Source organism: Artemia sp. Qi Xiang Cuo, chromosome 20, assembly GCF_049724085.1.
Source record: "Artemia sp. Qi Xiang Cuo chromosome 20, ASM4972408v1, whole genome shotgun sequence".
Classification (NCBI taxonomy): Eukaryota; Metazoa; Arthropoda; class Branchiopoda; order Anostraca; family Artemiidae; genus Artemia; species Artemia sp. Qi Xiang Cuo.
The window spans coordinates 16,128,608-16,150,125 of NC_142813.1; the positions used below are offsets into that span (position 1 = coordinate 16,128,608).

Here is a 21,518-nt window from a genome sequence, read left to right on the forward strand (position 1 = left end):
CCCCCGCAAGTTTTTTCAGTGTCTTCATAACCTTTTTAATAATTTCCTAAGGAATTTCCAGATAACCTGAAATGCGTTTTAATTTTATTCACTTCTTTAGTTTAATAAATCGAATTAGTTTTCGTTTTCTGCCCAAAAGGAGCAGAAGTAAGAAACTGTTTCTTATCTCGCACATCATAATTGACCATTTTAGTTTTCTACGTCACATTTGACCCAGTTAGAAGTTATGGTCTTTGTCATTTTGAAAATTTTCTTATAATATAATTGTTTTGAGTACAGTCTTAGACAAAGATGAAAACGGAAATTTGGACATCAAGTATTTAATTTTTCATATTTAAAAAAAAACAAGGTACGATCTAGATACGGGAGTCCTATCTATAAATAGGCAACATGGTGCTCAAATGTGGCCAATTTATTTTCAAAATGATTTCAGCAAAAATATCACATCAATATAGAAGCAGTGAAGAAATTAAAAGCATTTGGGGTGAACAATTCCTAGTCCAGATTCACCGAACTCCTGTTTGGAGATCCACATCTCTTGGAAGGTGGAAAGACAAGCCAAGATGAAGCCACCGATCCAAACGGAGCATTTACGCTCAGGTGGGACAACGATCTTAATCTTGATTGCTGATGGAGCCAAGGCACTAAATGTCTTTTGCATTCTAACAGCAGTACCTGGGTACATGGTGGTACGACCAGAAAGGACCGTGTTGGCATACAAGCCTTCTACGTCACACATGTCGACATCACACTTCATAATTGAGTTGTAGACAGTCTCATGGATACCGCAGGATTCCATGCACAGGAAAGATGGCTGGAAGAGGGCTTCGGGACATCGGAAACGTTCGTTACCGATTATAATAACTTGACCGTCCGGTAATTTGTATGATTTTTCTAGAGAAGTAGAAGCAGCTGCAGTTGCCATTTCCTGTTCAAAGTCAAGGGCGACATAGCAAAGTTTTTCCTTCATGTCACGGACAATTTCACGCTCAGCGGTGGTGGTGAAAGAGTAACCTCGTTCAGTTAAGATTTTCATCAAATAATCGGTCATGTCAAGACCAGCCAGGTCAAGACGGAGAACAGCATAGGGAAGGGAATAACCTGAAATGAAATAAACCTATTATATCTTTGTAGGGTCTAACATTTAATGTGGAACAAATGATAATTGATCTTTTCAATTTTAGTTTTTATTTAACTTCAGTGGAGGTAAAATTTGTTTTCATTTAGTAATGTTTCTTATCAGTAGCCCAGCTAAGAGCCTCTCAGATTACCTTTATGACAGTATTTTATGCGAGATATTTAATTTTGGGGCACATCAAAAAGTAGAAATTTATAAAAATAAAACCTATGAAAAATAAAAGAAACAATAAAAAAGATAGTATAAGACACTTTACCCTAGTTAAATCTCCACACCCAGGCACACTTTAAATAATTAATTTCAGGAGGGGAGAGACAATTGTCAAAAGTATGAAAAACGGTTAAATAGTCAAAATATATAGGAAAAAGGGAAGAATCATAAAAACATTCCCATTTCCCTAAATGAAAAAAAAAACATTTTCCTCATGAAATAGATTTATGACTACGTCACAGTTGGTAAGTAAAAATTATCAGCAGGTATCATTTTAAAGCAAATTTGGAGTGATATTTTATGCAATGTGAAGAATCCTTGGAGGGGACTTGAACCACCGATTCTCCCTATATGCAATCCATATTACAAATGTTTTCTCGTTTATTTTCTTTTCATTTCGTAGCAACTCCTGGTTAAGGTTCAAAAATGTTTTTCTTACCAAGCTCGTTCCATTTAAAAGAGGCACACAGAAACAAAAAATTAACTTCATTTGTTAGAAACTGATAAGCCTGGAAATTTGACATTATGTAGGTAGCTTTAAATAGAATAACTTTTTGAAGAATGGAGCTGCTGAGTTTAGCTTAAGATGAGCTTAAGCGAAACTGATGAGATTAGCCCATAAAGGTATAAAAACAATATTATCTTTTGTATCTAATTTTCAGAAACATTTCTCAGAAAGATAACAAGCATCTTTTCTCATTTATTCGGATGTCTGACAACTTCGACATGATTTAGTTAGCTTTTGAGAGAACAGCAAAAGGGAGAGTGGAGCTGCTGAGCTTAACTTGAGAGGATTTTGAAATATAATAAACAAATGCATTTCTCTCGGATTTCCATTTTGAAAAATGGTTTGTATTGACAATTTTTCCCGAAAAATCAATTAATTTTTCAAATAAGCTAGAGACTTATTTGTATTCAAATAAAGTGTAGAAGCTTCAGTGAGCAAGATTGGGTGCTCTTCTGGTGCAACACGGAGTTCACTGTAAAAGGTGTCATGCCATATCTTTTCCATGTCATCCCAGTTGGTGATAATACTATGTTCAATGGGATATTTCAAAGTGAGGATTATCACCGACGTAGGTATCTTTTTGTCCCATACCGACCCTAACACCATAAGAAATACAATTTTTCTTAAGTATAAGCTCAAACTGTGTGCTAGATACTTCAGTATAGCGCAGTCATAGGTAACACCGTTTAATTAAGCTAAATATCACTTAATTGATTCACTGACAAATCAAGGGGGACAGACAAGGAAGAAATGTAATATTGGGGCTACAGATAGAAGGGGTTGGGGTGTCGTGAAGAAACTTCATCTTTAATATTTTTACGGGCTGCAAAAGTTAAATTTTTCTTCGAGAATTATGCTTTAGGAAATAGAAATTTACTGTTTATCCCACAATAGAATATCTTTTATTTATTTGATCTAACTTTATCCTATTTATCCGGCTTACAAAGAAGGTTAGAATAATTAAGATTCTCACTAAATACATGTTAGAAAAGCTAACCTAAGCATGGGTGCTCGTACAGGAGGTAAAGGGGGCTTGGCTCCCCTTCCCGGTAAATAAGGAGTGAATGTGGGGGGAAATGCTGATACGGAGAGACTATGCTTTTTAGACTAAAAAAAAGTCTTTTTTGTACCTTTTCTGACCCTTCTGGAATCTTTTTCGCAAAATTATGCAGAATTATTCTTGTTTAATCATCGATGTTGCAATTAGGGCGTAAGTACTTCCACACTATTAAAATAGAATGTTAAAGAGTAACAATGTTAAATCAAATTATTTTTTCCAATGAGGGTAAAGAGGGGTCAAAGTTTCAAATACCATCGTCAACTTAAGCCCGTAGTGGGCTTATGGGTTAAGATTGAATATCTTATTTTAGCAGTTTTTGATAAATACGAAGGGAAACAGTCAGCAATACCAGGTAATTGGTTCACTGTTTCCAAACGCGTTAAAGAGTTGTACAAGAAGTAAATTTGAATAGTGATACTTGCACTACACTCGCAGTTTCTATATTCTACTTTGCTCCAGTACACATATAAACAAGAAATGGACACATATAATTAGTAGTAAGGGTCTATAAGATTGAAAACCTACAAAAAAACCTACATGAATATGCGTGTAGTTTAACCGGTACATTGGCTTACCACGGGTCAGTCACCTATTACTACGAACGGTACATGCCTTACCAGACGGGTTTCCTGGTTTGGTGGGTATAATCTGGTTTGGTGGGTATAATCTGGTTTGGTTGGTATAAAAAAGGGGTAGTTAGTGATTGGATAATTTTTAACAAGAAATGACTGAAAAGTGGTTTGGAGGAGATGGGAATGATTGTGTACTGTATAATACACAAGTGATGGTTTGCACAGTGTTGTCAATTTTAAATAGTTTAGAAATAAAAAAAAATTAACAAGAAATGGCTGAAAAGTGTTTTGAGGGAGTTGAGTTGCACAAGGGTTGAGTTGCACGAGGGTTCAGTTACATATGGATTCAGTTACACGGGGATTAGTTAATTGGGGTCGAGTTGCAAGAGGGTTCAGTAGCACGGAGGTTCAGTTGTACGGGGTTTCGGTTATAAAGGAGTTCAGTGACATGGGGGGTTCAGTTGCACGGGGGTTTAGTTAAATTGGGCTTGAGCTGCACGGGGGTTGAGTTGCACGAGGGTTCAGTTGCACGGGGGGTTTAGTTACATGCGGATTCAGCTACACGGGGATTAGTTAAATGTGGTTGAGCTGCATAGTCTCGTTGGAAAAAATTGGAGTTCATACTAAACAGTTCTATTAAGAGCTATTGCTATGGAAATGGCTCATTTTTGAATCAAAACTATGCTTTTCCGACTGAAGATACACATTTGAATCAGAAAATGTGAAAATGTATACAATTGAAACAGAGAAGTGTGTTTTGACGATATTTTCTATATTTTCGTCTGAAAAATAGGAGTTCACGCTTAAAAAGTTCTATTAAGAGCTATTTTAATGGAAATGATTTAACAACCGGATTACAATCCATTAACATTTGCAAAAAGGGGTAATGGGATTTGCAAATTGGAGGAGATGGGGTGATTGTGTACTGTATAATACACAAGTGATGTTTTGGAGAGTATTGTCAATTTAAAATAGTTTAGAAATAAAAAAAATTAACAAGAAATGACTGAAAAGTGTTTTGAGGGAGTTGAGTTGCACGAGGGTTGAGTTGCACGAGGGTTCAGTTAGGGGGGTATAGTTACACGGGGGTTTAGTGAAATGGGGGTCGAGTTGCACGAGGGTTCAGTAGCACGATGGTTCAGTAGCACGGGGGGTTCAGTTGTACGGGGTTTCGGTTATACAGTGGTTCAGTCACATGGGGGGTTCAGTTGCACGGGGGTTTAGTTAAATGGGGCTTGAGTTGCACGGGAGTTGAGTTGCACTAGGGTTTAGTTGCACGGGGGTTCAGTTACATGAAGATTCAGTTACACGGGGATTAGTTAAATGTGGTTGAGTTGCATAGTCTCGTTGGAAAAAATTGGATTTAGTAAATCGACTCCTTATATGCATGCAGTGAATAATGCTATTTCATGATTGAGATGTAAAAAATTTGCGGCACAATATAACTGAATTAGCATGCATATATTTAGGCTAATGAGATACAGGAACCTTCAGGGTGTTACAAATTTCACAGGCTTGTATACAATTCAAATATTGCCAGTTTTATTGGAGCTCGAAAATCGTCTGTGGGACATGTACTCGCCTTGTTTTACTATTTTTAATGGCTTTAAGCTATTAATAAAATCTTTATAAACATCAACTTTGGTGAAAATCGACGCTACCAGTGGAATACCAAATAAAATATATAAATATGAAATAAAATCCTGATTCATACAGCCTTGAGAATCCTCAAATTCAATGAGGAAGATTATTCTAGTTGATTTGTACACATACATGTCACGTGTGTGGAGATATATTTATTTCTTAGAAGGTGGGGGCGGGGGATTAGAAGTGTGGATCTAGATCCTAAATATGAACCAAATTTTGAATGCAGGAAGTTCAAACTGGACTTCAACAGCTCATTATGTCATTTTTATTATTATAAAATAATTTCAATTAAATACACGAGAATATTCAAAGCAAAAGAAGCCATTGAACTGAAATCTAATGAGACCTAATCTTGAAAGGTCATTATTTTATTTTATAATTAAACAATTTCAATCAAATAAACGAGAATATTCAAAACATCATAAGCCTTGGCTATTCTAATTTTAAAATGTTAATTCCAATATGTAAATAAAGAAATAATAATAAATTTTGCGTTTAATGTTCTATTAACTAATCCCCACACTGGCCTTGGGAAGGCATAGGGGTTTTGCCCCCAACTTATGTTAATTTCTGCTCGTTTTGAGTTTGACTCGATTATTTATTGTAATTTCTTTTCAGTTTGGGTTTCATTTATTTATAGATGCTGATTAGTGGTAGTTTCACGTTTGGTAGATTATTAGATTTTATTTTTGCTCAATTTTTGTTTAATGGAATTCTTTACCTATCTTTGAAAAACTTATTTTGTAGAAAAAGTCAATATAAATGGGTTATTCAAATTCTTCCTTGAGTAGCTACCACTGTGAGAGATCTAAGCCTTTTTCGGCCCTTGATGCAATAGGCAATGGGATATTATAGTGAACATAGCTATAAATTTAATAAAATATTTGATTCAAGATGTGAAATGTATTAAGAACCTTACCTCTTTTCAGAGGTTAAGAGACGTATTGTTTAATTAAGAATAGGAAGCTTTTTTAAAAGTATAAAACGCTTTAATTTAGAGAGTATCATATTAAAAATATGCTGGGTTTAGCCTCCATCTAAGACTCCTGCTCTTTTCTTTATGTGTTTAAGTAGATTGAAATTTAAGTCTTAAAGCTTGCAAGCTACTTACTGAAAAAACTAAAAATAATTTTATTTTAGGATGCTGTTGATTAAACCCCACAGCAAAAGTGAGCAAAGTGGGATGTCACCCCTGGCAGCAACGTGAGTCATAACAAAATATATCATGAAAATACCCCCTTGCACATTTTTGAAGATTCAAGTGCTACAAGAAAACGGATAAGGATGCTTGTAAAAACACAAGAAAAAGATAGACATTCACTTCTGTTTAAAGGAAGAGATGTTAGGTGCTATGCTCAGTTTAACAATGCAAGGAAGCATCCTATAGTGTTGTTATGCTAAATTTCCAATTGGTCTGTGAATGTTCGTTTCTAAAAGTAGTATTTTTTTTTGATTTCAAATAAAATTCGTTGGCTTTTTTAATACTCCCATTACTCAAAGGGTCCAGATATTCTTAGAATATAGTTTATATCCTATCCCCCTGCGATATAACCTATTCATCACTTGAAAATCCCATATCTGAGGTAGTCACGGCTATTTTTTTATCAAGGAATTATCTGAATGCATTTAAGGTATAGTATGAACGGCTTGCAAAAACACGAAAGTACTACTACTAGTAACAACTCACTGCACTAAAAAACCATTTCTTTCATTAAGATGCAATAGTTTGAATATTTCAGTAGTGTTCTTTCGTGGTTTACCTTGTCACAGAATGGTTTACCTTGTCACAGATACATTCTCTTGATTTTTCAAAGTTCATTTCGAATTTCTTTCATTGAAATACAAGAGTTGGAATATTTCAGTAGTGTTTTGTTGTGCTTTAGCTTGTCACAGTTACATTCTCTTGAACTTTCAAAGTTCACTTTGGTTTTATTTCATTGAAATGCAAGAGTTGGAATATTTCAGTAGTGTTCTCTCGTGGTTTACCTTGTCACAGAATGGTTTACCATGTAACATTTACATTCTCTTGATTCTTCAAAGTTCATTTTGAATTTCTTTCGTTGAAATGCAAGAGTTGGAATATTTCAGTAGTGTTTTGTTGCGGTTTACCTTGTCACAGTTAAATTCTCTTAATTTTTCAAACTTCATTTTTAATTTTTATCATTGAAATACGATAGTGGAATATTTCAGTAGTGTTTTGTCGTCATTTACCTTGTCACAGTTACATTATCTTAATTTTTCAAAATTTATTTTGAATTTCTTTCCTGGAAATGCAAGAGTTGGAATATTTCAATAGTATATTTTCATAGTTTACCTTGTCACAGTTACATTTTCTTGATTTTTCAAATTTCATTTTGAATTTCTTTATTTGAAATGCAAGAGTTGGAATATTTCTGTAGTGTTTTGTTATGGTTTACCTTATCAGAGTTATATTTTTCTTTATTTTTCAAAGTTCATTTCGAATTTCTTTAATTGAAATACAAGAGTTGGAATATTTCAGCAGTGTTCTGTCGAGGTTTACCTTGTCACAGTTACATTCTCTTGATCTTTCAAAGTTCACTTTGGTTTTATTTCATTGAAATGCAAGAGTTGGAATATTTTAGTAGTGTTCTATCGTGGTTTACCATGTCACAGATACATTCTCTTGATTTTTCAAAGTTCATTTCGAATTTCTTTCATTGAAATGCAAGAGTTGTTCTTGATTTTTCAAAGTTCATTTTGAATTTCTTTCATTGAAATGCAAGAGTTGGAATATTTCAGTAGTGTTTTGTTATGGTTTACCTTGTCAGAGTTACATTTTTCTTGATTTTTCAAAGTTCATTTCGAATTTCTTTCATTGAACTGCAAGATTTGAAATATCTTATTAGTGTTCAGTCATGGTTTAACTTGTCAAAGCTACGTTCTCTTGATCTTTTAAAGTTCCGTTTGTTTTTATTTAGTTTAAATGCAAGAGCTTAAATATTGTATTAGCGTCCTATCGTGGTTTATACTGTAAAAGGTACATTCTCTTGTTTTTTCAAATTTTATTTTGAATTTAGTTATTTGAAATGCAAGAGTTGGAATATTTCAGTAGTGTTTTGTTGTGCTTTACTACATTCTCTTGATCTTTCAAAGTTCACTTTGGTTTTATTTAATTGAAATGCAAGAGTTGGAATATTTCAGTAGTGTTCTGTCGTGGTTTACATTGTCACAGTTAAATTTTCTTAATTTTTCAAAGTTCATTTTGAATTTCTTTACTTGAAAGGCAAGAGTTGGATTATTCCAGTAGTGTTTTGTTGTGCTTTGCATTGTCACAGTTACATTCTCTTAATTTTTCAAAGTTCATTTTGAATTTCTTTCGTTGAAATGCGAGAGTTGGAATATTTCAGTAGTGTTTTGTCGTGGTATACCATTTCACAGTTACATTCTCTTGATTTTCCAAAGTTTATTTTGAATTTCTTTCCTGGAAATGCAAGAGGTGGAATATTTCAATAGTGCTTTATCGTGGTTTACCTTGTCACAGTTACATTTTCTTGATTTTTCAAAGTTCATTTTGAATTTCTTTCAATGAAATGCAAGAATTGGAATATTTCAGTAGTGTTTTGTTGTGGTTAACCCTAACACAGTTACATTCTATTAATTTTTCAAAGTTCATTTTGAATTTCTATCGTTGAAATGCAAGAGTTGGAATGTTCCAGTAGTGTTTTGTTGCAGTTTACCATTTCACATATACATTTTCTTGATTTTATATTTCAGTAGTGTTTTGTTGTGGTTTACCTTGTCACAGTTACATTCTCTTGATTTTTCAAAGTTCATTTTGAATTTCTATCATTGAAATGCAAGAGTTGGAATATTTCAGAAGTGTTTTGTTGTGGTTTACCTTGTCACACTTACATTCTCTTAATTTTTCAAAGTTCATTTTAGATTTCTTTCGATGAAATGCATGAGTTGGAATATTTCAATAGTGTTTTGTCGTGGTTTACCTAGTCACAGTTACATTCTCTTGATTTTTCAAAGTTCACTTTGGTTTTATTTCGGTGAAATGCAAGAGACGAATATTTCAGCAGTGTTTTGTTGTGGTTTACCTTGTCACACTTACATTCTATTAATTTTTCAAAGTTCATTTTAGATTTCTTTCGATGAAATGCATGAGTTGGAATATTTCAATAGTGTTTTGTCGTGGTTTACCTAGTCACAGTTACATTCTCTTGATTTTTCAAAGTTCACTTTTTTTTTTCGGTGAGATGCAAGAGACGAATATTTCAGCAGTGTTTTGTTGTGGTTTACCTTGTCACACTTACATTCTATTAATTTTTCAAAGTTCATTTTAGATTTCTTTCGATGAAATGCATGAGTTGGAATATTTCAATTGTGTTCTGTCGTGGTTTACTTTGTCAGAGTTACATTCTCTTGATTTCTCAAAGATCATTTTGGTTTTTTTTCGTTGAGATGCAAGAGACCTAAATAATGTTCTGAAATCAACACGTAAGGTCTAAATAGCTTCATTTATTTTTTTAAGGTTAATTTAGACGAGTTTTCGAGCGCGCCCGTAACCTCATCTTTATCGTAACCTCATCTAAATATTCCAACTCTTGCATTTTAATGAAATAAAACCAAAGTGAACTTTGAAAGATCAAGAGAATGTAACTGTGACAAGGTAAACCACGACAGAACACTACTGAAATATTCCAACTCCTGCATTTCAATGAAAGAAATTCGAAATAAACTTTGAAAAATCAAGAAAAATATAACTCTGATAATGTAAACCATAACAAAACACGGCATAAATATTCTAACTCTTTCATATCAATTAAAGAAATTCAAAATAAAATTTGAAAAATCAAGAAAATGTAGCAGTAACAAGGTACGACAAAATACTATTGAAGTATTCAAACTCTTGTATTTCAAGGAAAGAAATTCAAAATGAACTTTGAAAAAATTAAGAGCATGTAACTGTGACAAGGTAAACCACGACAAAACACTACTGAAATATTCCAGCTCTTGCATTACAATGATAGAAATTCAAAATGAACTTTGAAAAATTAAGAGAATGTAACTTTGACAAGGTAAACCGCAACAAAAGATTACTGAAATATTCCAACTCTCGCTTGTCAACGAAAGAAATCCAAAATGAACTCTGAAAAATTAAGAGAATGTAACTATTACATGGTAAACCATTCTGTGACAAGGTAAACCACGAGAGAACACTACTTAAATATTCCAACTCTTGCATTTCAATGAAATAAAACCAAAGTGAACTTTGAAAGATCAAGAGAATGTAACTGTGACAAATTAAAGCATAACAAAACACTACTGAAATATTCCAACTCTTGCATTTCAATAAAAGAAATTCGAAATGAACTTTGAAAAATCAAGAGAATGTATCTGTGACAAGGTAAACCACGACAGAACACTACTGAAATACTCCAATTCTTGCAATTCAATGAAATAAAACCAAAGGGAACTTTAAAAAATCAAGAGATTGTAACTCTGACAAGGTAAACCATGACAAAACACTACTGGAATATTCCAACTCTTGCATTTCAATGAAAGAAATTCGAAATGAACTTTGAAAAATCAAGAGAATGTAACTGTGACAAGGTAAACCATGACAGAACACTACCGAAATATTCCAACTCTTGCATTTCAATGATAGAAATTCAAAATGAACTTTGAAAAATTAAGAGAATGTAACTGTGACAATGTAGATCGCAACAAAATACTACTGAAATATTTGAACTCTTGCATTTCAACGAAAGAAATTCAAAATGAACTTTGAAAAATCAAGAGAATGTAACTGTGACATGGTAAACCATTCTGTGACAAGGGAAACCACGACAGAACACTACTGAAATATTCAAACTCTTGCATTTCAATGAAATAACTGGTTTTGTAGTGCAGTGAGTTGTTATTAGTAGTAGTACTTTCGTGTTTTTGCAAGCCGTTCCTGCTATATCTTAATTGCATTCAGATAATTCCTTGATAAAAAAAATAGCGGTGACTACCTCAGATATGGGCTTTTCAAGTGATGAATAGGTTATATCGCAGGGGGCTAGGATATAAACTATATTCTAAGAATATCTGGACCCTTTGAGTAATGGGAGTATTCAAAAAGCCAACGAATTTTATTTGAAATAAAATTTATAGCAATTTATAGCAATGTTCACTATAATATCCCATTGCCTATTGCATCAAGGGCCAAAAAAGGCTTAGATCCCTCACAGTGGTAGCTACTCAAGGAAGAATTTGAATAACCCATTTATATTGACTTTTTCTACAAAATAAGTTTTTCAAAGAAAGTTAAAGAATTCCATTAAACAAAAATTGAGCAAAAACAAAATCTAATAATCTACCAAACGTGAAACTACCACTAATCAGCATCTATAAATAAATGAAACCCAAACTGAAAAGAAATTACAATAAATAATCGAGTCAAACTCAAAACGAGCAGAAATTAACATAAGTTGGGGGCAAAACCCCTATGCCTTCCCAAGGCCAGTGTGGGGATTGGTTAATAGAACATTAAACGCAACATTTATTATTATTTCTTTATTTACATATTGAAATTAACATTTTAAAACTAGAATAGCCAAGGATTATGATGTTTTGAATATTCTCGTTTATTTGATTGAAATTCTTTAATTATAAAATAAAATAATGACCTTTCGAGATTAGGTCTCGTTAGATTTCAGTTCAATGTCTTCTTTTGCTTTGAATATTCTCGTGTATTTAATTGAAATTGTTTTATAATAATAAAAATAACATAATGAGCTGTTGAGGTCCAGTTTGAACTTCCTGCATTCAAAATTTGGTTCAAATTCAGGATCTAGATCCACACTTTTAATCCCCCTCCCCCACATTCTAAGAAATAAATAGATCTCCACACACGTGACATGTATGTGTACAAATCAACTAGAATAATCTTCCTCATTGAATTTGAGGATGCTCAAGGCTCTATGAATCAAGATTTTATTTCATATTTATATATTTTATTTGCTATTCCACTGGTAGCGTCGATTTTCACCAAAATTGATGTTTATAAAGATTTTAGTAATAGCTTAAAACCATTAAAACTAGTAAAACAAGGCGAGTACATGTCCCGCAGACGATGTTCGAGTTCCAATAAAACTGGTAATTTTTGAATTGTATACAGGCCTATAAAATTTGTAACACCCTGAAGGTTCCTGTATCTCATTAGCCTAAATATATGCATGCTAATTCAGTTATATTGTGCCGCAAATTTTTTACATGTCAATCATGAAATAGCATTATTCACTGCATGCATATAAGGAGTCGATTTACTAAATCCAATTTTTTCCAACGAGACTATGCAACTCAACCACATTTAACTAATACCCGTGTAACTGAATCCGCATGTAACTGAACCTCCGTGCAACTGAACCCTCGTGCAACTCAACTCCCGTGCAACTCAAGCCCCATTTAACTAAACCCCTGTGCAACTGAACCCCCCATGTGACTGAACCCCTGTATAACCGAAACCCCGTACAACTGAACCCCCCGTGCTACTGAACCATCGTGCTACTGAACCCTCGTGCAACTCCACCCCCATTTAACTAAACCCCCGTGTAACTGTACCCCCTTAACTGAACCCTCGTGCAACTCAACCCTCGTGCAACTCAACTCCCTCAAAACACTTTTCAGTCATTTCTTGTTAATTTTTTTATTTTTAAACTATTTTAAATTGACAATACTCTCCAAAACATCACTTGTGTATTATACAGTACACAATCACCCCATCTCCTCCAATTCGCAAATCCCATTACCCCTTTTTGCAAATGTTAATCGAACATTTCCGATTGTAAAAGCATTTCCATTAAAATAGCTCTTAATAGAACTTTTTAAGCGTGAACTCCTATTTTTCAGACGAAAATATAGAAAATATCGTCAAAACACACTTCCCTGTTTCAATTGTATACATTTTCACATTTTCTGATTCAAATGTGTATCTTCAGTCGGAAAAGCATAGTTTTGATTAAAAAATGAGCCATTTCCATAGCAATAGCTCTTAATAGAACTGTTTAAGTATGAACTCCAATTTTTTCCAACGAGACTATGCAGCTCAACCACATTTAACTAATCCCCGTGTAGCTAAATCCGCATGCAACTAAACCCCCCGTGCAACTCAACCCCCGTGCAACTCAAGCCCAATTTAACTAAACCCCCGTGCAACTGAACCCCCCATGTAACTGAACTCCTGTATAACCGAAACCCCGGGCTACTGACCCTCCGGGCTACTGAACCCTCTTGCAACTCAACCCCATGAAAATAATCCCCGTTTAACTGAATCCATATGTAGCTGAACCCACGTGCACCTCAGCCCTTATGCAACTCAACTCCCTCAACACACTTTTCAGCCATTTTTTGTTAATTTTTTTATTTCTAAACTATTTAAAATTGACAACACTGTGCAAACCATCACTTGTGTATTATACAGTACACAATCATTCCCATCTCCTCCAAAACACTTTTCAGTCATTTCTTGTTAAAAATTATCCAATCACTAATTACCCCCTTTTTTATACCCACCAAACCAGATTATACCCACCAAACCAGATTATACCCACCAAACCAGGAAACCCGTCTGGTAAGGCATGTACCGTTCGTAGTAATAGGTGACTGACCCGTGGTAAGCCAATGTACCGGTTAAACTACACGCATATTCATGTAGGTTTTTTTGTAGGTTTTCAATCTTATACACCCTTACTACTATAATTAGCCAAAGGGGCTCGTCGGTCTTGCAAAGCGTACATTGGTCTGTGTCTCTAACCCTGGAAGCTCCGTGTATCTTGGAGGAAACAGAAATATCAATTGTTTTTCCTTTGCATTCAGCATTCCTATTGCAATCTTCGTAAACATTTTAAACTTCTTATTTCCGTTAGTATTTGGTAGTTATGGAGTAATTCCCGTATGTTCTTCCTATTTTTAGGCTATAAATAGATCACAGGCACAAGCCTCGCGGGGCCTAAAACGCTTGTTAGGGGGCTGAGCCCCCACATCAAAACGGTGAATTGTTCTACAATATGATTACTCCTTCCCCTTTATGACAACAGAATCGAGTTATAATCAATATCACAAGCCTTAACCCTCTATCAAAAAGCTGCGTACCCAAGAAAAAGGTAGAGTCAATAAACTTAGATATAGTTGTTTAATCACAAGTTCAATACATATTAAGTAACTTTGCTTTGAGTATTATAGCAGTGTTTTGACAATCCACAATAATTTGGGCTTCCCTAAATTTTTCCAAAGAAGAAAAATTTGGTTATCCAAGATCACCCCAGAGATTCACATTAACAAAAATTGATGATTTGTATTTTGTGTTGACGTTCGTGTATCTACAAACAACATTTTTGAGGACATTTTTGAGAACCCAATTTTCAGTCGGGAAATTTGGGAAAGCTTGAGAAATTGGGGACAGTGGAAACAACAAAAAAAAATTTAAAACCTAGCTTATTTTAACAATGTTTTTCACAAGCTGGCCAACGAAGCCAGCTTAGATTTCATCTTATGTTTGTTGCTTGCAGAAAGCTGTTAGAGAGATATTCACGAGGTGAGACTAATTGCTAGACTTGGAAAGTGAATCCGGGTTGCTAATCGAAAGTGTTCATGGATAGTGGTTGTACCACCAAATTCAGTTTATTACACCAACGTCTTTAAACAACCTATGAATTTCAATGTTCTCTTTATTTCAAAAATCAAATACTTCATGAAATGAAATGTTTGAAAACCTAAAAAAATCATTCTAGAAACGCAGCTCCAAATTTTTGAAATAAGGTGATCAGGACAATGGAAGCGTGGTTATTTTTCAAAATAACTTTATTTTCATCAAGATTTGTGATTATTTTAAGACTTACAAGCAACCCAGTTGCACTTTTCATTGTATATTCCCAACTGGCATCTTTTGCCCTCAAGACCGGGCTTGTCTCAAATAACCCCTTAATTTAAGGACCAAATTAAGAGCACAGTACCTGATGACGGGATCGGCCGACAACTGAGGGAAAGATAGCACGTGGGGCATTGTCTCCAGCAAACCCAGCCTTGCATATACCGGAGCCATTGTCCACAACCAAAGCCGCTACATCATCGTCACACATGATTAATCCTTTTTATTCCTTTGACCTATAACAGAAATTGGTTGGGTTAAGATTATATGCTAAGCAAACCAATTGAAAATGTGATTTTTTATAGACCATCCAAGAGCTTGGGATTTACATAAGCTCTGTTCAAGATACCATGCATATTTCATAATTACTGCTATTCCACTCTTAACAACTCATCGTTGGTATCCGATCATCAGAATGCTTATTTATATATATATATATATATATATATATATATATATATATATATATATATATATATATATATATATATATATATATATATATATATATATATATATATATATATATATATATATATATATATATATATATATATATATATATATATATGCGTATTTATGATGTTGTATACAGCCGGAGGTTAAAAGAAAGAATAATTACTCTTTTAAATATGTTTATTGATTAGTATGGCGAAACCACTGATGGCAGCAGCCAAGTGTGTTATTGTCAACGATTTTGTTTTCTCTACGTTCTCCATGAACAAGCTTTATTTTTTAGAAGAGGTAGCAAAAATCAAATTCTAAATCCAAAAGTCTGATTTAATAAAATCTTAACTCATTCTCAAGTTTAGCGACTTTGCATACTTTTTAAACAGAACAGAAGCATTTGATTTTTATTTTTTTTTGTATAACAAAGGTAAAATATATGTCCGTCCCTTACTCTGCAACGGGTAAAAAGAGCTGCATGACTTCAGCTCATATTTCATGCTTTAGGGATTTTGGGATACTATAAGAAATGCTCTTAAGATTTTCAAATTAGCAACAGAGGATGAGTAGGACTTTGAAGAATGATTAATGTTGATGTTAAGTGATTTCTTTTCCGAACTTAAACTAGCATATAAGTACTTCCTGCACAGAGTTACAACAATAAAACCACCCATGTTTAAATTCCCTTTCAAATTTAGAATAATTACTGTCTTGACTTTTTGACATAGCAAAATAATAATGTACCACTGTCAGACTCACTACTTCTTTATGTTTTTACCAGTGACAAGAGAACAAAATTTTTCCTGTTGGACTTCGTCTAGCAAAGCATGATATAGCACCCAATACAATTAAGGGTTTTTGTGTTGTTTAAAGGTTTTGCTCTTTTTGTTCTGACACTAGAAGCAAGAGTCAGAAATATGCCACAAGAATACATCATAGAACCTACTCAAAGATCTTATAGAATTAGATAATAAATTACGCTATTTGAAGGGATCCAAAACAACTGGCTTGTCCTTTTCCAGTTTCAGACTCAAGAATCCACTCTAGAGGATTCCAAATAGGGCCACAAGTCCAAGCCGTGAGTACCGATTTGGTATCTTCACAACCCCTTAATGATAGATCTGATGTAGCGTCAATGGCTGATATCTATAAGTGCCACCTTTACTTCCATAAGCTATTTCTACTTGTACCACCGTTCGCCAAGCCAATACGAAAAACATGCTTAAACATGGTACGGACAGATTACCTACAAGAGGGGACATCCCTGGGCTGAGTGCTTGGGGATAAGCTTTTGTAAGACGCTGCGCCTTCCTATCTCTAGGGATAAAACCTCTGTAAATGGTGGACTAGTGCCATACCCGGTCTGGTCTGTTTTTAGTGGTCTGATGACATGAATTCCGTCATAAAAAAAGAATATCTTTTAAATTTTGAGTATTTTCTATATTGCACTTACTGTCCATGAGTAATCTCAAAGGACTTATTACAGCAGAGCACGATAATGCAGATTAAGTCCTATTGGTCTTCCTTTTTTCTAATGCCCTCACTGATTATACAATTTGTTTAATACTTCAATTTACTTTAATTTTCATTCTATAATTCTAGTTATGACACAACTTAATGTGTTATAATTGTGAGCAATCTATATTTAATATAATATAAGCAGTATACTTAATGTATACTGTAGAATGGTACCGTGGATATTTCATTAAAAATTTTCATTTTGTAAAATTAATTGTTTACATGAATTACATTATTTACACAAATTATATTACGATATTTAATACAGCACTTTACGATCGTGACAAGAGACAACTTATACGAAAAAAAAATCAAAATATTGATTTTTCTCTAAAATTACGAAATGGGAGATACACTCTTTCGTTCTCGACATGACGCTATCTCGTGCCCGTAATTCCCAAGAATGTCACTATTTCTGTATATTTTCGAGCTATTTACCTAATTTTGTGTTTTAATTAACCCCCTCCTCCCCCATGCAAGAAGCCTAACTACAATGTGTCCAGTTGTAAAATATTTTTTTGTTAAGTGCGTAGAATACGATCATCAAAACAAAGAAATCTTTTTATTTTTCTGTCCTCAAAAGATTGATGCAAGTGCATTCATTTCAGTAAGCTAATGTGAGCACTACAATTTACCGGCTATATCTAGCTAAACAATCGTTTTTCGTAAATTGAACAAATTGAGTTTATTAAATCAAGGTCTCACCAAATTTTCTAGTTACTTCAAAACAAGAGTAGCTATTACCTCTGTATTACCTACGATTACACAACGACAGCAGTAATTCTAAAGCGCTTGTGAGAAATTTTTGTGTATTTTATATTTATAGCCCATCTCTTTAAGCTCAAGACCCCCTATCGACTGGTTTAACCGATGGATTTGCCGTAGATCCTTAGATTATCAATATGTTTTGAATCACTTATCTTTTGCGAGTTGAGGGTACAAGAATAAGTTTGAAAACTAATATTAAGAAAACTAAGTCGCTAAGGTTAGGAAATAAGTGAAGATAAAAAGGTGGCGTCGGGTAACGAAAAGATCTATCAAGTGAACCGCTTCACTTATCCAGGTGGTACTATTAGCAAAGACGGTCGGTGCAGTGAAGATCTTAAAAGTAGAATAGCCAAAGCCCAGGGTGTTTTCCAGTTGAAAAAAAGATTGGAAGAATAGCAAACTAAGTCTGCTAACCAAGATTAGAATATTGAAAGCTACAGTGATCACAGCGGTCAGCTATGGTTCTGAACCATGAGCGCTCCGAAAAACAGAGGAAGATTTGGTAGATGTTAGTAGAGAAGCCTCATGAGCTACAAGGGGGACTCCATATATGGGCATAGACTCCCTAGGGGAAATGAATTTCCGAGAAATTGATTGCGTAATAAAAGGGGAAGTGAATTTCCGAGAAATTGATTTGTTGGAGTTCGTCCAGGAGAATTGTCTCCGGGCGAAGTTTATTAATGTCTGACGGATGATGTCAAGGTTGATTGATTTGTCACGAAAGGGGAATCAATTTGTTGTTTCTAAGGGGAATTATTGATCTACGAAAGGGGAATTAATTTGTTGCTTCTAAGGGGAATTATTGATTCACGAAAGGGGAATTAATTTGTTGTTTCTAAGGGGAATTATTGATTCAAGAAAGGGGAATTAATTTGTTGTTTCTAATGGAAAGGTGGGGAAGAGATATATTGATCTAGGACTCGGGAGGGAAAATGGATTTCCGAGAAATTGATTGTGTAACCTAACCTAACCTCATGAGCACGTGACAGGACTCCATATATGGGCATAGAATCCCTCAAGGGGAGAGGATTTCCGAGAAATTGATTGCGTAATTGAAGGGAGAGAATTCCCGAGAAATTGATTACATAATCGGTAGAACACTATCAGGAGCTCGTGACGGGAATCCATTTATGGGCATAGAATGACGTAATCGACTAGGACAAATGGATTTCTGAGAAATTGATTACATAATCGGTAGAACCCTATCAGGAGCTCGTGACGGGAATCCATTTATGGGCATAGAATGACGTAATCGACTAGGATAAATGGATTTCTGAAAAATTGATTACATAATCGGCAGAACCCTATCAGAAGGTCATGACGGGAGTCCATATATGGGCATAGAATGACGTAATCGACTAGAACATTTGGATTTCTGAGAAATTGATTACAAAATCGGTAGAACCCTATCATAAGGTCATGACGGGAATCCATTTATGGGCATAGAATGACGTAATCGACTAGGACAGCAGGAATATTTCATTAGTGGTTTGTCGTGGTTTACCATTTCACAGTTACATTCTCTTGATTTTTCAAAGTTCATTTTCGATTTCTTTCGTTGAAACGCAAGAGTTGGAATATTTCAGTAGTGTTTTGTCATGTTTTACCATGTCCCAGTTACATTCTTTTGATTTTTCAAAGTTCATTTTGGAGTTCTTTCGTTGAAATGCGAAAATTGTAATATTTCAGTACTGTTATGTCGTGATTTACCTTGTCACAGTTACATTCTCTTAATTTTTGAAAGTTCATTTTGAATTTCTTTCATTGAAATGCAAGGGTTGGAATATTTTAGTAGTTTTTTATCGTGGTTTACTTTGTCACAGTTACATTCTCTTGATTTTTCAAAGTTCATTTTGAATTTCATTCATTGAAATGCAAAAGTTTGATTATTTAAGTACTGGCTCGTAGTGTTTTACCATGCCAAACTTACATTCTCTTGATTTTTCAAAGTTCATTTTCTATTTCTTTCGTTGAAATGCAAGAGTTGGAATATTTCAGTAGTGTTTAGTAGTGGTTTACATTGTCACAGTTACATTCACTTGATTTTTCAAAGTTCATTTTGAATTTCTTTCGTTGAAATGAAAGAGTTGGAATATTTCAGTAGTGCTATGTCGTGGTTTACTTTATCACAGTTACATTCTCTTAATTTTTCAAAGTTTATTTTGAATTTCTTTCGTTGAAATGCAAGAGTTGGAATATTTCAGTAGTGGTTTGTTGTGGTTTACCTTGTCACAGTTACATTCTTTCGATTTTTCAAAGTTCATTTGGAATTTCTTTCATTGAAGTGCAAGAGTTTGATTATTTAAGTAGTGTTTTATCGTGGTTTACCATTTCACAGTTACATTCTCTTGATTTATAAAAGTTCATTTTCGATTTCTTTCGTTGAAATGCAAGAGTTGGAATATTTCAGTAGTGTTTTGTCGTGGTTTACATTGTAACAGTTACATTCTCTTGATTTTTCAAAGTTCATTTTGAATTTCTTTCGTTGAAATGCAAGAGTTGGAATATTTTAGTAGTGTTATGTCGTGGTTTACTTTATCACAGTTACATTCTCTTAATTTTTCAAAGTTTATTTTGAATTTCTTTCATTGAAATGCATGAGTTGGAATATTTCAGTAGTGCTTTGTTGTGGTTTACCTTGTCACAGTTACATTTTATAAATTTTTAATAGTTCATTTTGTATTTCTTTCGTTTAAATGAAAGAGTTGGAACATTTCAGTAGTGTTTTATTGTGGCTTACCTTGTCACAGTTACATTCTCTCGATTTTTCAAAGTTCATTTTGAATTTCTTTCATTGAAATGCAAGAGTTGGATTATTTCAGTAGTGGTTTGTCGGGGTTTACCATTTCACAGTTACATTCTCTTGATTTTTAAAAGTTCATTTTGGATTTATTTCGTTGAAATGCAAAAGTTGGAATATTTCAGTAGTGTTATGTCCTGGTTTACTTTGTCACAATTACATTCTCTTAATTTTTCAAAGTTCATTTTGAATTTCTTTCATTGAAATGCAAGAGTTGGAATATTTCAGTAGTGTTTTGTGGTGGTTTACCTTATCACTCTTACATTCTCTTGATTTTTCAAAGTTCATTTTGAGTTTCTTTCGTTGAAATGCAAGAGTTGGAATATTACACTAGTGTTTTGTCGTGGTTTATCTTGTCACAGTTACATTCTCTTAATTTTTCAAATTTCATTGTGGATTTCTTTCATTGAAATGCAAGAGTTAGAATATTTCAGTAGTGTTCTGTTATGGTTTACCTTGTCACAGTTACATTTTCTTGATTTTTCAAAGTTTATTGTGGATTTCTTTCATTGAAATGTAAGAGTTGGAATATTTCAGTAGTGTTTTGACATGGTTTACCTAGTCAAAGTTACATTCTCTTGATTTTTCAAAGATAATTTTGGATTTCTTTCATTGAAATGCAAGAGTTGGAAATATTTCAGTAGTGTTTTGTTGTGGTTTACCTTTTCACTGTTACATTCTCTTGATTTTCAAAGTTCATTTTGAAAATCTTTCGTTGAAATGTAAGAGTTGGAAATATTTCAATAGTGCCTTATCGTGGTTTACCTTGTCACTGTTACATTCTTTTGATTTTTTAAAGTTCATTTTGAATTTCATTCATTGAAATGCAAGAGCTGGAATATTTCAGTGTTGTTTTGTCGTGGTTTACCTTGTCACAGTTACATTCTCATGATTTTTCAAAGTTCATTTTGAATTTCTTTCATTGAAAGACAAGAGTTGTAATATTTATTTAGTGTTTTGTTATGGTTTA

The 21,518-nt window shown here is 33.8% G+C and overlaps 1 protein-coding gene and 1 pseudogene across 1 annotated transcript; both read right to left on the minus strand.

Annotated features, from left to right (window-relative positions):
* Positions 1-469: 469 nt before the first annotated feature.
* Positions 470-1,092, minus strand: LOC148939929 (actin, indirect flight muscle-like). Its single transcript, XM_089106365.1, has one exon. The coding sequence runs from the start codon at positions 1,049-1,051 to the stop codon at positions 470-472; it is 582 nt and encodes a 193-aa protein (XP_088962491.1). The 5' UTR covers positions 1,052-1,092.
* A 1,136-nt stretch (positions 1,093-2,228) lies between these two features.
* LOC148939930 (actin 211-like) lies at positions 2,229-15,247 on the minus strand (annotated as a pseudogene).
* Between the last annotated feature and the right edge of the window lie 6,271 nt (positions 15,248-21,518).